General features: G+C 41.1%; 3 protein-coding genes and 1 long non-coding RNA gene across 4 annotated transcripts in view; 1 reads left to right on the top strand and 3 right to left on the bottom strand.

Moving 5' to 3' along the window:
- Nucleotides 1–432: 432 nt before the first annotated feature.
- LOC127373174 (uncharacterized) lies at nucleotides 433–2,680 on the bottom strand. Its single transcript, XM_051417416.1, has 5 exons — nucleotides 2,499–2,680; nucleotides 2,144–2,207; nucleotides 1,978–2,022; nucleotides 1,482–1,630; nucleotides 433–1,379 (listed from the first exon to the last, which is right to left on the bottom strand). Exons 1-5 carry the CDS (start codon nucleotides 2,508–2,510, stop codon nucleotides 696–698), a joined length of 954 nt encoding a protein of 317 aa, XP_051273376.1. The 5' UTR covers nucleotides 2,511–2,680; the 3' UTR covers nucleotides 433–695.
- A 2,950-nt stretch (nucleotides 2,681–5,630) lies between these two features.
- On the top strand, nucleotides 5,631–14,037 carry pcyt1aa (phosphate cytidylyltransferase 1A, choline a). Its single transcript, XM_051417279.1, has 9 exons — nucleotides 5,631–5,984; nucleotides 8,353–8,466; nucleotides 8,677–8,773; nucleotides 9,139–9,255; nucleotides 9,650–9,801; nucleotides 10,022–10,100; nucleotides 10,661–10,803; nucleotides 10,954–11,142; nucleotides 11,571–14,037. The coding sequence occupies exons 2-9, from the start codon at nucleotides 8,353–8,355 to the stop codon at nucleotides 11,802–11,804; spliced, it is 1,125 nt and encodes a 374-aa protein (XP_051273239.1). The 5' UTR covers nucleotides 5,631–5,984; the 3' UTR covers nucleotides 11,805–14,037.
- LOC127373287 (uncharacterized) lies at nucleotides 9,370–10,746 on the bottom strand. The gene is made up of 2 exons (XR_007886898.1): nucleotides 10,624–10,746; nucleotides 9,370–10,418 (listed from the first exon to the last, which is right to left on the bottom strand). It is a non-coding gene; the product is annotated as an uncharacterized LOC127373287 (long non-coding RNA).
- Nucleotides 14,038–14,436: 399 nt separating the features above from the next.
- The window catches only part of LOC127373233 (AP-2 complex subunit mu-A), a 12,914-nt gene continuing 11,913 nt past the window's right edge, over nucleotides 14,437–15,437 (bottom strand). Inside the window, exon 13 of the mRNA XM_051417552.1 lies at nucleotides 14,437–15,437. This exon is cut by the window's right edge and continues 198 nt beyond it. The gene's annotated coding sequence lies outside the window, so the exon portion shown is untranslated.

The raw sequence follows: 15,437 nt of genomic DNA, 5'->3' as shown, positions 1-15,437 counted from the left end.
TATATACATATATATATATTTAACTAAGAAGAACTTTAAAATGTTGACAACCTAGAGATAAAACATGATAACGTGCCCTCTACAGTGGCTCAATGTGCATGGAAGTACAAAGTGCTCAATGGGGCGCCCTTCCAGTGGAGAAAATGTGATGCAGTAAATTTGACTTACATGCAAATTAATTGACCTCTACATGTCTCTAAATGGTTAAATAGTTAATAGGCCCTTGTGTGTTTTTATTACAGAGGTGTAGTAGTTATACTTCTGAGTCACATAACCAGGGTTTGGAACTGTTTCACCATAAATGCCTCACAACTTTCTGCACATTGCTACCCCACCATGTACGTTAGCTGGTACCCTTTTTATTTTTATTTCACCCCCGCCATTGCTATGAATACCACAGAATTATGAATAAAAAATATAAAATCACACATATTTATTATCATAATCAATTTTTATTATTTTGTATTGTTTTTATTCCATAAAAAGTTTATTGTACATTTCTTATGAACAGCCATACAAACATACAGCCATAGTGTGATTTGTCATGTGGGTAAACTATGAACATGAAGACACTGTTTTCATGTCTGTCCTGTAAACATTTGATGATGTGCATGATTAGAGTTTTCCTCTTGTTTTTAATGTGGAGTTGCACACAGTCCATAACATGCACAGAAGCCTATAATTTCTTAAGCACTTTATTCTTCTGGAGCTGGATCGGCATAACTAAGGGGGTCAAAAAGGTCACGTTTGAAATCATAAGGATCAAAGTAGGGGTAGAGGGGTTTCTGGGTGGCTGGTGCTGCAGGGACACTTTCCTCTGCTTTTGCTACTTCCTCTATCACCACTTTCTCTTCAGCAGGCTCCTCTGGTGCAATTGTTTCCTGGATGGGGCGGGGAGGGTGATCGATGAGGCAGTCAGGGTCCCAGTATGGGTCGCAGTCATACTCCATACCTTTAACAGTGACAGCAGGAGGAGGAGGAGGAGGAGGAGGTGGCACAGACTTTTTGGGTGCAGGAGGAGCCGGGGGTGGTTGGGGAGGAGCAGCAGCTTTTATCTCCTCTTCTGTTTTGGGCCTGCAGGTGGGGTTGAGCCGTGGGTCGCACAGCACAGGAACAGCCCCCGTCGGCAGGTAGACAATCTGAGGTTTGCACAGCGGGTCTTTGGGGTGACACAGATAGATCCTCTGAGCATTCTCCAGAGGGTCTGGTGTAGGAGCAGGGGTGGTGGGAGGTGGAGGAGGCTGAGTGGTAGTGGTTGGTGGAGCAGTGGTAGTCAGTACACCCATGACACTTTGGTAACTGGAGGCATCTGGGCCATAGGTCACCTCCAAGTGACGCATCTGCTGATACAACATCCTGATCCTGTCAATCTCATAGAGCTGATAGAGAAACAGAAACACATCAGAGAGGGGGGAAAAAGATTTTAGTTGAATAGTGTAATCTAAGTGGAACCACATGTGTAAGAATCTACCTCAACTTACTCCTTCAATGTGACCGATACTGTTGTAGAAGCGGTAGTAGGACTGAAAATCGGGAGTGCCTCTGTACCACTTTGGGTCAACGTTCCTCTTTGGTCGAGAATTAGTCAAGAAATCATGTGCTTCAGCAAAGCCAATGCTGACTGGATTCCCTGAGGAAGAGCACATAATCAGCAATTATGAGAAATTAAATTCCAATTTGTATGTATATACAGCATATTATAAAATATATTATACTTATATAATTAAACTTAAATATAAACCACCCCTTTGGTTAAACAACTTATAGTAGTATAAACAGTATAAACACAGTGCCAGTGTCTTTGCAGAAACAGCTGTATTTAACTTTCAGTTAAATACACCTTAACTCTAGTAAAGGTACTATTCATCCCTTAAATAATAACCTAAATATACATTTAACTCCGTTGGTATCACTTTCTGTTTCTGATCACCAAATAGACTTGTATCACAATAAGATTACAATCTGCAGATTAAATACCTCCAGGATTCTTCACTTTCCCCAGAGGTGTTGCTTCAAGCAAACCTGGAGGGAGGCAGAGAATATATCACACACACCAAACGATGTAACACTTGGCTCTAGCATTTCACAGCAACTAAAGGAGTCATTCAACTGAAATAAGTCTATGCATTTTACTGAGACAAACCTGGCATTAACAGCAGGTAGCATAACGCCCTCATCAGGGGGACCTGGGAAATCATCCTCCACATCTGCAATTGCGATATCACAGAAAACCTCAATTATTTTGCAATCTGTCTTACATCACTGCTGATATTCAAAAAAATAAATAAATAAAAAAGGTTAGAAAAAAATGCAGGGACACTGAACTGAACTGTCTAATATGTATTTACCAATCCTCAAAATTATTCTTTGTGGGCATTTTCTGCACAATGGCAAATAAATTGATAAATAATCAACACAAACAGTGCAAAGCAAAGGTAACCTTATTTGAACGGCTCTACTTTGAAACTTCAACTCAAGTGAAAAAGAAAACTGCTCACCTGCTGTTGCATCTCTCCAGTCCTGGTCTAATCTGCTGCACAATAACTGTTCATAAATACTGCTGTTAATACTAGGCCCTCTCCATTGGCCACTGACCTGCAAGTAAGCCTAACTCCACCCCTCATGCATGACCTGTTGAGACGTGGAAGAGCTCATTAGCACACTGAGCAAGAACCAGCAGTAAAACACCAACTTCAAACAAAATGTCACTCCTTGTAAAGCCACAGGAAACAGCCTTGTAACAGCGGGGCAAATACTGGGTGCACAGGCAGTCCAGTTTCTTACCCCTTCTTTAGGAGTCACAGTCCTGGAGGAAGCCATCAGTGGAGGCAGAATTGATGCATTCAAAAACACTGTGTTTTCCTGAATATATAGCTGCCAAACGTAGATTTCTCTGTTTGTTTTATGGACCAGATATGCAAAATATGGCGACATGCACCGTGCTACTGTAGCCTAATTCTTGACAAAACATGTCTGGCAGGTAAAAATTAACCCTCTGTCCCAAAACAGCTGGATATGTGCTTTTAACTTTGGTCTTGGCCAGTCAAAAAATAGAGGGGGAGCCGCATCAACTGCTGTTTAAGTCCCCAAGAAATATGCAGGAATTATGGGCTAGCTGGTCTAAACACCAAGTCAATGTAACACAGCCTGGGAATTGTTGTTTAGAAACTTTTATGAGTTTCCACATTGATACACATATTTCTGAATGCCAGGATAGCAAAAAATACACTTGAATGCACATAATAAATTACACTGTTATTTGGATAAATCTTTACAAAAAAATGTTAGTTATCCCCCCCCCCACAATATACTCTTTCCTGTTGTTGTTCCCTTCCCTTCCCTTCCCTCTCTTAATTGGAGGCAAAACCTGGAAACTTCACAATACAACACATAATATGCAGAGAATGAATATAAACCAAACAATGTATGTTTTTTTTATATTTACTTCTTTACATTGTCAGGTCATCTTTTGACTTTATAGCGACTGTCTTTATTTCCCTCTATGCTTGTCCGCTTGCTCAGTGTTTGTCATTTCAACAGTGAAGCAAATTCTATCCTTCAAACCAGCAGGTAAGGCTGCGATCAAAGAGTGCCAGAAGGAGACAGGGAGTCTATAGGGGTTCTACCAGGTGGCTAATGGGTGAACATCATACTGTAATTGCTCTGTGCACATGACAAAAATGGAAGGGTAAGGGTACCTGTTACTCTTAAATGATATACATTTATTTTACCTGTACGCTGAGGCAACCAGCCGCTGCACAAAATAAATCAACTTGTTTTACAGGAGGTGTAAAGTAAAAACATGTAATCCACTCAGGAATCCGACATTATTTTTGCAGGCTTGTCAGAATAACACTTGAGTATTGTTTCCATATATTGGCAATATTTAATCATTTATACAATGACAAATGGAGCCATAAGGTTAGTCCTTGACCAATGGATAATGCTGCAAAGTAACAAAACAGTAACTGTTTAAAAGGGTGAACAATGTTGACTGAGAATTTAATCTCTGTTGTTTTATGATGGAAAACTGTAAAATATAAAATATATAGCTTTTTAGAGAGATGATTACCCATTAAACTATTCTTATAGCAGTGAATCACCTTATTGTTAGTTATTTAAGGTCAAACCAATACCGAAGGAGACCATGGAATAGCTGCATTACTGCAATGTACAGCAGCTTTTTGTTGCACAACTTTACCACTACCTCCAGGGTATCAATTATCGTAACCTGTGCCCCTCTGATCTTCAAGTGAAATTACACCTTGTCCTGGAGCTCTCTGCAGGCCACAAGATGATCAGCTCAAGAGTAATGTTTTCAGCTCTACACCCTTCATTCCCTTCATGCTGTGGTGCAGCAGCAACAAGGCAACTTAGAGTTCTGACTCTGATCACCATGCATGGTGCTCAGTTTCCTTGTTGTAAAGTCATGAAACAATACAGATATCTTGATGTAACTTTTCTCTCAACAACCAACATAGTCCACTTTCATTCAGTCGACACAAGAATGACGTTCGAATGGTGGTCAAGATTTGGTTGCAAGAACAGGGTCATGTACGGGCCATGATAACCTTCTCTCTGTCGATTGTATAAACACAGCTGGCCCTCTGTTGGTCCTATATGGGGTCAGCGAGTTGTTTTGACAGTGGGGGGATTTACACAAATATTTATTCACATTTAAATCTATACATATATACATTTACATTTTTCTTATTATCAGGCCTAACCCTTACCCAACTGGTCTAGTGTCTAACTGTTACAGATGACTACAACAGGCTAGAATAAGCATAAAAATACATAAATTAAAGGTCAAAACTATACTACAGAATATCTCACCTCACAGTTGCAAAGGTGGAAACAATAAAATTAATAATGGCTGAATTCCATTTAGCTGTTTCAGGCCCAGGGTCCTGGTTTTGTGCATGCTGACTCACTGTGACACTGCCATGACTTACTGGGACATCGTTAATGTTATTAGCAACACCTGTGCATTTCTTACAATGACATGTCAAAATGTCTACTATGAAAGGCAGTGGTGAAATGTAAGTACGTATATTTACTTAAGCACTGAAATAAAGTACAATTCTTTGGTATTTTTTAAGCTACTTTATACATCCACTACATTTTAGAGGGAAATATTGAACTCTGTAAAGCACCTTGGGTATGAAATGTGCTATATAAATAAATGTTCTATAAATAAATGGGCCTTGTCTGCTTTTTACTCCGCTACATTTTTACAGCTATATTTACTGTTGCCTTTGCAGACTTTACATTTTATATAGGAAACATACAATAATCACTTATGGAGGTCTTGAGTACAATTTCTTTAATCCTAGACTTTTTACCTGCACAGGAGTATTTTTATACTGTGATAGTGTCTTATACCACTGGAAAAAGGCTCATGCAATGCATAAATATGGTATATTTATATGTACATATATAGCCAACATATGAGAAGTAAATTACCCAGAAGCAGGCCGCCTTTCACATTTTACTACATATTAACCTTGATGGCATAGTGCTGGAAGACATGTGCTATGAAACTTATTTCAGTGTCGTCCTGCCACCTACAGTATGTCCACTAGGTGGCAGCACTATAGTAAACCGGAAATGTCCAACTCGTCATGTCAGTTCCTTAAAGGTTGTCGGAGTTTTGTAGTTCCTGTGTAGTTGACCTGTCAGCGTTGTAGTACAAGCTGTCACTGCTGAGAATTCGTCTACGCTTCTGGTAGTTGCCGTTTCCCCCCAGCAACACAGCGAGCACCAGGTCGTCGGACACACGGGATCCTTTGTTGCTGCTGTCAGCTAACCAGCGAGCTAACGACCAAAGTTAGCTAACAAGCCAACTAGCTCGCTAGCTAGCGTCCGACGGTAGCTAGCAGCGTTAGCTGGCTGTTTGCACTTAGCTAGCTAGCCTGCTGGCGGTACGAGGCTAGGAAGCCGCCCACTCCTGCAGAGCAGCATTCCGGACAAAAGAGTGAACGGTAAGTAAGCAGAAACTTAACGCTGCTGTCTAACGTTAGCTCACACAGCTATCCGGGGTGTGTAGATATTGATTTGTATAGATTTTTGCCAGAAGCGAAAGCGTCCAGTAACAGTTAATAAAAGCTGGATGTTGACAGTTGAGCTGCACAACCAGTGTCACTAGTACAACTCCTCTGTCAGCTGTTTGCTCACTGCGGTCACTCCTTTACTTTTGACAACTTTTGGCACATCTGTGTATGTCCCTTTGGTGCTATCTAGTTTGGGCTCATATTGCAGTAAACGAGAAAGCAGACATTGGGAACATTGTGTGAAATGCAGCTGAAGCCAGTGTTTGAGTGGTCAGGAGGCCAGAAATGGATCCCAGCGGCCAACAGCTGAACAGTTCAGTATCTAATTTATATATATATATAATATATTAATATTAAACTTTAACTGTATCTAAGGTACAATAACTGAATACAACAGGATATCCAGGCCCACACTGTTACACCCACAACTACACTTTACAGTAAACTCTGGTAGAGCTGAACAAGTATTCAGTTAATCAGTTACTCAATAGGAAATTAAATACCTGCTACTTTTGATCATTGATTAACCATTGAGTCATTTATCAAACAAAATGTGAAATATACTCTGCTTCCATGCTTGCATATAGAATATCTTTGTTTTTTTCCGACTGTTGGTTGAACTAAGAAGTTATTTTAAACTTCACTTTAGGCTCTGACGAACTGTAATGTGCACTTTTTACTATCTTTAGTTTTTTTGTTGAATTAATGATTACATTTTGTCTTACTAAATAAGGTTGCAGGGGCTATCACGAACCTCTGTTTTTAAGCATCTGGTTAAACAAGACTTGGCACTGTCCTTTTGTTGCTTTCTTATTATAGCAGCCTGTTTCAGCCAGACATGTGCTGCTCATGTAAATCTTCTCTTGTCAGTGTGTGAGAGCCCTACAGGGCTTCTCACTCTCAGTGCTCAGCTGTTGCCTAGAGAAAGAGGCAGGGGGTGGCTGGGGCAAGTGCCCAGCGATGGATCAGGTAGCTGTCACCACCAGGATTGTGTACTGCCATGTCTATCATTTGTTTTACTGAGTCACACTTACAGCAAAAGTCCAGTCATGGACTGTTAGGACTTAATTGCAAGTTAAAGAATTGACAAAGCAAGACATCTCAGAATAATATGTGTGGAATGGGGCAGAGCCTTAACCTACAACACAGGAAACATTGTAATAGGTTATTAGCAGTCGTTTGTACTGTTGCATTAAATGTTGACACATGTTAGGGTGAATATCACATTGTCTCACTGTTGTGGATGGGATCTGTGAAGGTGTTTCACACTCTGTTGAGAGAACGTAATGTGAGGTTAAAAATTCAAAGACTATTTTAGGTCCCAGTGCTGCTCTACCAGGATACACAGCACAGTTATAGACTCTACCCAGTAAGTGATCATTGAACATTTTTCAAGTATGTGTAACATTTGATGGTTCCAGCTCCTACAATGTTTGTGAATTTGTTGCTTTTCTTTGTTTCATATCATTGTAAAGAAAACATCTTTGGGTTTTTGAGTGTTAGTTGGACAAAACAAGATATTTCTCTTTTTGAGATTAATTAAGATATTAATCAGCAGATTAATCAACGATAAAAATGATTAGTTATTTTCAGCCATACTTTATCATATGTGTTACAGATATCCAGGATGTTGAGCTTGTTTATATCTTACACTTACATAAAAAATGTTTTTAAATCATTGTTTTGTTTTTGATATGCTTGATAAGAGTTTGGGATTTGGTTAAAAGCAGCACTAAACATACCAGTGTGTGTATAGTCACAAGGTACTCAGCCAGCTGGCTGTTATGTACAAAACAAAGTGAGCTGAAGTCTGGTGAAACAGGGCTGCTAATGCCAAATATGACGTTAACTTGGTCTCAGTGATACTTGATCTTTGGAAATGGCAGCAGACCAGAACAGGAATCTGAAGTGAAGGCTGGACGTGGTTCATTTTCTGTATGTTTAGAAAGGAACACTTTTTTAAAAAATGTTTTATCAGGTGGTGTTTGCTTTATTTACAGTTGACCTTTATATGTGTGCCAGTAAAAGCTACTATTTTCTTTTATCCAGTACATCCTGATGGTGCATTGAGCCAAGGCACACACTATGTTCTCCCTCTGTTACTGGGTGAAAGTTGACTCAGGATGTGTCATCTGTCACAACCCTCACTGCTTTCCGTCTGTACTGTATGCTGAATATTGTTCATGTCTGTGTGTGTGTGTGTGTGTCCCTGTATAATCATATAAGAAGATGGCAAAGCAGTGCACAGTTTACATGAAGTATGCTGTGTTAATTGCGTTTGTTTTGGCCCTTGATACAGATGGAGGCCCAAAGCTCCAGCGGACTGCTGCTGTCCAGAAAGAGGAGAAGAGAGGGCTCCAATGGGGAGACCGAGGAAGGAGAGAGGCTTGGGAAAATACCCAGATGTACTGTGGTGAGTCAGCTGTGTTCTTCGGCTGTCATTGAGCAGCGTGTTTGTCCAGCAGTTTCTATAGGCTCTGTGCATGTCTGTGATATATTGACAGACGGACAAAAAGTTAGAACATGTTTCACTTTGGTGTACAGATATAATTTTGTGTGAATAAACAGAAATCTTCCCTGAGTACTGAAATCTTCACCTTTCTGTTGGAATGGGTCTTTTTAGGGATTGAAGCACCCCGCACCTTTTGCAGATGAGCTGGAGCCAGCTGATGGACCCTATGTGAGAGTCAGCATGGAGGAGGCCAAGAAGGGAACACCACGTGAGTCTGATTCTTTCAGTCTCTATATGAACATCTCTGACAATTATAATTTCAGTCTGATTGAGACCTTTCATGTTTCCCTTTCTTTTTGTGCTTCTTCATTTTCTCCTTCTTCTTCTAATGTCAGTAAATTTCCTCTTGGTCCTAAAGGTGGTGTCAGTTGTTCTGGAGAAAGATAGTTGATTGTTAAGTCTCATGGGAATGAGACTCGTCAATCCATGATCTTTCTCCAGAACGACTGACCCTAACTTTAAGTACAGTCATACATATGAACAAACAACTACACTTTTAGATTCAGTCTATACAGTTACTTATACAATAAATAATTCATAACTTCACGTCTCATCTTGTCTCTCTCCGTCCAGCTGACAGACCGGTGCGGGTGTATGCAGATGGTATCTTCGATGTTTTCCACTCAGGTCACGCAAGAGCACTCATGCAGGCTAAGTGCCTCTTCCCAAACACACACCTCATCGTCGGAGGTAAGTGTGTGTGTCTGTCAATGTCTATGTCGATATAGACTTGCACAGAAGCAGAAGTTTTACCACCTGCTTCTTTCGTAAGTGCGAGACTCAGAAAAACAGGAAGACCATCGAGATAGTTCAGTACAAGTTTAATAAATTCAGACATCTGGGACAAGTTGGATAACTTTATAAAGTTAATTGTGGGACACTGAGTTATTGCGGGATATTCTTAGGTCTGTTTTGTACATGGGAAGGACAAACAGTGCAGTTTGTTTGTCCTCTGCTTTCCCTCCCTCCATCAGTTAATTACAGTCCCGTGTTAACCAGCCTCTTTTTTCTCTTTTGTTTAGAATTGAAATCATGGTTAAGGCATTTAAAACTTTAATTTCTGTATTTTTTTAACTGTTTAAAGTGTGCAGTGATGACCTGACCCACAAATACAAGGGCTTCACAGTGATGAATGAGGATGAGCGCTACGATGCCATTAGACATTGCCGCTATGTGGACGAAGTGGTGCGAAACGCTCCCTGGACATTATCGCCGGAGTTCCTCATAAGACATCGTGTGAGTGGATGAAACAGAGAAACACCAGAGTTAAAAGACATAAACTGTAAATGTCGAAATGTTGACCAAGAACTTATTAAGTAAAATGATCAGATATTAAGAATGAGTTGGCTGATCCTCTGTAACCGTTTCCCTGCTGGTTTTTTTGTGTGTTTTTGTTTCTGTACAATTTGTAGTTCTGAATCTACTGTGTTGATGTATGTTGTAATGACCTCTCCAGATTGACTTTGTGGCCCATGACGACATCCCATACTCCTCAGCGGGCAGTGATGACGTATACAAGCACATCAAGGAAGCTGGTGAGTGCCAGACCTGTTTTTTATAGTGTAACTTATAAATATATGGAGCATGTGTCAGTGGAAGATAGTGCTGTATATGGTCATACCAATGATTTATCATCCTAAATATGTGTTGTGTCCACATGTATTTTGCTCAAACCTTGTGCAGGGGAGTATTCAGAACATAAATCAATGCGTGCAGACTCACATGCATTTACCATATATGCAACACACACGACATGCATAAACAGCAGTTGGAAGTTAAGCAACACAAATTTAAACGAAACAAGAAGAGAAAAGAGAGACAATGAAATACCTCTGCTTCACTTCATGTAAAATCTGTGAATTAATAAAGAATTGAACATTTCACAAGTTCCGACTGTGTCCTTAAGGCATTAGATAAGAAACAAACACTATTATTTTGGCATCCTCTTTAGAAATCTAAACTGCAATCATTTGTGCAACTTTTAGCTTGTGCCTAAAGTCTTACGTACAGCTTCCCCTCAGACTGACAGCTGTACAGCAGAATCTGTTGATCACTGACCTTTTTTCATGCTCGTGACCCCCTGTGCCCTCCACAGGTATGTTCGCTCCCACCCAGCGGACAGAGGGCATCTCCACCTCTGACATCATCACACGCATAGTCCGTGACTATGACGTGTACGTCAGACGCAACCTGCAGAGAGGATACACAGCAAAGGAACTCAACGTCAGCTTCATCAATGTATGAAACGTAGCTTTGGTTTAATTGAGTGAGAGAGCTCGTAATGTGAGGGCAGTTGTGAGTGTGTGAGATTAAATCTTGTCAAATATGTGGCAGCACTGAGCTCTCCTCTTATTTTGTCGTAACCTTTGCTGTCCCCACTCCTATCAGGAGAAGAAGTACCACCTGCAGGAGCGCGTGGACAAGGTGAAGAGGAAGGTACGTGACGTGGAGGAGAAGAGCAAAGAGTTTGTCCAGAAGGTGGAGGAGAAGAGCATCGACCTCATCCAGAAATGGGAGGAGAAATCCAGGGAGTTCATCGGCAACTTCCTGCAGATGTTTGGCCCTGAGGGAGCTCTGGTGAGGATGTTGGTTTTGTTTTGTCTTTCATCGCTGTTTAATCAGGCAGTCAGACATTTACACTGTTGATGGCCAAGGAGACATGTTGCAGAGAGATAGAATAAACATAGACTTTTATTTAGAGTTAATTTACTGTACTTTTACTCTTTAAAATAGCAAAACAGTTACTGAGGTGCCCATGATTACTTGTTTAGGGCTTAAAACATAAAGTTAAGGACTTTGACTTGACACCTCATAACCAAGACCTGATACTGACCACTGACTGCCTGGAAAGTATGACAAATGTTAATCAAGTAGAAACCTGTGGTATGCTTACAGAGCCTGCAAAGTAATGTGGATGCTACTGTGACGTCTCTTTAGATCTGTGTTAGGTCATACCGACATTTGAGAGGATTTGGTTTGATTATGTTTCCATCTCACCTCTGCAGAAGCACATGCTGAAGGAAGGGAAGGGCCGCATGCTGCAGGCCATCAGCCCCCGGCAGAGCCCCAACAGCAGCCCCACCCGTGAGGAACGCTCCCCCTCTCCCACCTTCCGTCTACCCTTCTTCACCAAGACCTCCCCGCCTCCCTCGCCTCCGCCCCACCACAGCGGGGCCCGCGGATATCTCATCAGCGAGGACGACGACGAAGACGATGACGACGACGACGACGAAAACTAGAGTGTGTTTGAGTTGTTGGCTTTTGTCGGGGCCGCAGCCAGTGCTGCCAGTTAGCTGTCGAGTAATGTGGTTTTCACAGAGCTCCTGCTTCCATTGTTTTTGTTTCTGATTTTACTTTGGCATTTAGCACTTCAGTGTCACGTTAACTTGGACAGCCAGTTCCTCCACAGATCATTTTTGTCCTTTTTGTTCTTGTGTAACGGTCAGTAAAAGTTACCACTAGTCACCTGAGTTTTTGGAAAATTAGTCTCCTATATCTGAGTCACTTTTGATGTTGAGTTTATTAGTCACTTACTGTCACTTAGGAATATCTGCAGGGGTTACACTCAGTGCACTCTTTCATCTGAGACAGTATTCTTAAGGTTGGCGTTGCAGTGAGGTAGGAGTTTTTTTGTTTTTGTCATGGCTTTAGCGGGAGGGCTCGCAGGTTTTTTGGTCACTTGTTGGAACAGCACATCTAAATGTTGGTGTGGGAGAGGTGAGCTGAGACCTCGTGGAGACACGGTTGAATGTCTCCAGGGGAGGTTTTTTTAAGGGCAGGTCATAAAACTGGACATTTAAATGACCTGCTCATGTGGGGCAGTTTATATTCTGCTCATACTAACAAGAAACCAACCTGGCTTTTTTTTTCTCCTTTAAATAACAAACTCACATGGAATCTGAGGTGAATCTCAGAGTTGTTAACTGTCTACTAAACAGCAGCTTTTTCCCCTCCAAGTTTGACTGCCTGCTCTGGGGCTGTGTGTCTGTGTGTATGTGCATGTGATGTTTGTGCGTGCAAGCTCTCGCATCGGCATGTCTGAAATGTCTTCTGTCAGCATTCTCCATCTGTCGACAGGTCTGGGTTCAGTTTTGACTTCACTGCGTATAGTAATAAATTTGCTATTAAATGTTCTTTTGTCTGCTGACAAGATTCGGTCTTTGGAAGACTAGTTTCAAACTGGACACCTTTCTCGTGGCGTCAGTGACAGTCATGCAAGGATGACCCATTTCAATGTTTATGTAGAAATACTTATTTTTGTAGATTTCCTCTTTCCTTACTGTATTCTCTGTACAGATAATTCTTTTAATCATCCCTTTTTAGCAGTGATTTAACAGTCTGAGCACTGAATCAACACGAGCAAGGCTGGAGTTATATATTTTTTTGTAATGCAGATCATGAATCACCTGGGCCGTAGGGAAATAATACTTTTCATCTGGTAACAGGTGATGACAATATAATTAGCTGTATCAAAGAAGACCTGAGAACTGTCTAAATGCCCTTCTTCTTATAAGAAATGACATCATTTGGTTAGTCGGGGCGCAAGCACAAAGTAGGACTGAATTAAGGCTTCCTCATTGGTGGGCCGTCCCAAAAGCGTAGGGCTTTGGGGTTTGCACCCATTTACAGGTGAACTGTCCACACAGTTAAGAGGCGTTTTTACATTCAGGACTGCACTGTCCTATAGTGGTGTGAGGGATTCAGATTTATGCATCAGTGATACTCCAGATCAACATTTATGTAGCTACCTCCTCCTTCCCTGAACTGAATTTGTTTCTTAAGATGAGCACAAAGTCGGAGCATTATTTTTCCTTTCTGAACAGAGCCATTGTTGCAGCACTGAAGCAATGTAACTGGGTCAAATATTTGAGACTTTCCAGCCTCGTGTGCGTCCTGCATCTCAAGCGATAAAAGCATGTCTTGTGTCTCCTATATAACCGAAAAACTAAACATCACAGGTGATCTGAAGATGTAATGCAATACAGTTTGATGACACGAATATAAATGTTGGCAGGTGTCTGATCGATCTGTTCTCGGCTTGGTTTCCCAAAAGCACTCAGTTTCAATCAATCTTTGCTGCAGTGACAAAGACTGCCTCTGTTCTTGTGGATGTAAATCCGTTGGGAAAACTGAGAAGGATTCTCAGAGTAATGGACTCTACTCTTGGTATTAGTACAACTTGAGTATAATTAGCCTAGATTCTGGTGCTAAGCTACTTTTGGGAAGCCTCGCCTCTATTCTTGTGGAATCTCTTTCTTTATATCAGTGTGAACTTCTCAGAAAGAATTCTAGGTGGCAAAGACTTGAGTGGCAGGCCAATAACAGCCACTACTAGTAGAAACAAATGTAAATGTTTTTAACAGCAAGTGTTTTAATCATGTGTTATTTTTGTTTGGGGCTATTTTTGTTTAAATGTCCTGGATGTAGAGAGAGCAAGACAGGAAAAATGTATTAAACATGTTAGCCAAAGCATTTCCTGGCCTTGACCAATTATTTTGTCATCTGGCTTATTAGAACTGCAGAGGGATTTTTCTGTAATGAGCATTTATTGTTACGAGAACGGTTGGGATCAGGAAGTGTATCTTTTCAGTCTGTTGGTCACATTTGGGAACAATGCACTCAATTCAGCAGTTTCCGTTCAATATGTGAAAGAATGAAAAGGTTTTGAGCCAATATATTCGTCAAATGAAAAGGACAGGATGAAAAGTGGACTGAGCAAAGCCATGCTGCAACCACTATCCCCCAAAACCCATTGTTCCTATGCAGCCCCCTCCCACATTTATACAACATACGGAGGAAACAGTGATGCAACAGAATAAAGACGGACTGAAATAATATCAACTAAATGAAACACAGAGGGTAGAGGCAGGGTTGGTTACATAGTCAGATTTTATTGGACAGAACGGTCACCAGGGCTACAAACATGAAGAAGCAGACAGTGATGAGGCAAACACCAGGGGGAGACCTCACCTCACCTCACTGCAAACACTCCCAGTGCCAGATTTCCCAAGAGCATCTTTGAATCAAACTAGTGTGACTCAGTGCTTAAGAAACAGGAAATGTAGGTCACGTTCTAGCTTATCGGGATGATGGTCAAACCTCAAAATTATCTGGAATGTTTCCCCTATGTTTTTAACTTTACTTTGACCTTAGCTCACTGAATGCTGGTAAATCTAATGGTGGAAGAATAGCGGGGGGAAGAAGAAACAATACACTCTCCAGAAAAGTACAAAAACAGCTCGGTCACTATCAATTCCTTCTCTTTCCTAACTACCCGTAAGAGACGTTGAAATGAGACTTTTGATCCAAATGACCAAAAACACAGATGAAATATCAATCAGTCCACAATACAGAATCAGAAAATGCATCTCAATTTAAAGGGTAGACTCTACTGAGACAGAGGTTCACACACAGGAACTATATCAGGATTCATTTTAAACCACAACAGCTACAAATCATCTTACCAGTGATTACTTGAGGATTTGTGGGGCTTCTAAAAGTAACTGGAGAGAAGATAGTGGAACAATAACACTGAATAAACACGACAGGGCACCCTTTAAAAAGACACCAAAAGGTGCTTCCAGTCCTCTCCCCCTGGTCCCTACCTGCATCGCTTGTCTTTTTCTTTCGGACACCAGTTGGTTTACAGGTTTACTCATCACTACGAGATATATACGATACAATGGTTCACATTTTGCATATATCTGTGCATTATATCATATTTACTTTTTTTTAAACGATGTAAATTCAATCTCCAACACCTAGTTAGGAAGGGGTGAGGGTGGTGGAGGGGGAGAGGGGTGTATGAGAGAAGCTATAAGGTTTGAGGGGAGGAAGAGAGAGAGAGACAAAGTAGGAAGGGGGCAGAAGAA

Source organism: Dicentrarchus labrax, unplaced genomic scaffold, assembly GCF_905237075.1.
Source record: "Dicentrarchus labrax unplaced genomic scaffold, dlabrax2021, whole genome shotgun sequence".
NCBI classification, from domain to species: Eukaryota; Metazoa; Chordata; class Actinopteri; family Moronidae; genus Dicentrarchus; species Dicentrarchus labrax.
This window is presented reverse-complemented; position numbering and strand designations above follow the sequence as displayed.

What these genes read in the sequence shown, in the direction of transcription:
- pcyt1aa (XM_051417279.1), top strand. Translation starts at nt 8,353, where the DNA reads ATGGAGGCCCAAAGCTCCAGCGGACTGCTGCTGTCCAGAAAGAGGAGA. An exon ending in AAATACCCAGATGTACTGTG is followed by an intron (nt 8,467 to 8,676) that starts GTGAGTCAGCTG and finishes GGGTCTTTTTAG; the next exon opens with GGATTGAAGCACCCCGCACC. An exon ending in GGCCAAGAAGGGAACACCAC is followed by an intron (nt 8,774 to 9,138) that starts GTGAGTCTGATT and finishes CTCTCCGTCCAG; the next exon opens with CTGACAGACCGGTGCGGGTG.
- LOC127373174 (XM_051417416.1), bottom strand. An exon ending in CTACCTGCTGTTAATGCCAG is followed by an intron (nt 2,023 to 2,143) that starts GTTTGTCTCAGT and finishes GCCTCCCTCCAG; the next exon opens with GTTTGCTTGAAGCAACACCT. An exon ending in GAAAGTGAAGAATCCTGGAG is followed by an intron (nt 1,631 to 1,977) that starts GTATTTAATCTG and finishes GCTCTTCCTCAG; the next exon opens with GGAATCCAGTCAGCATTGGC.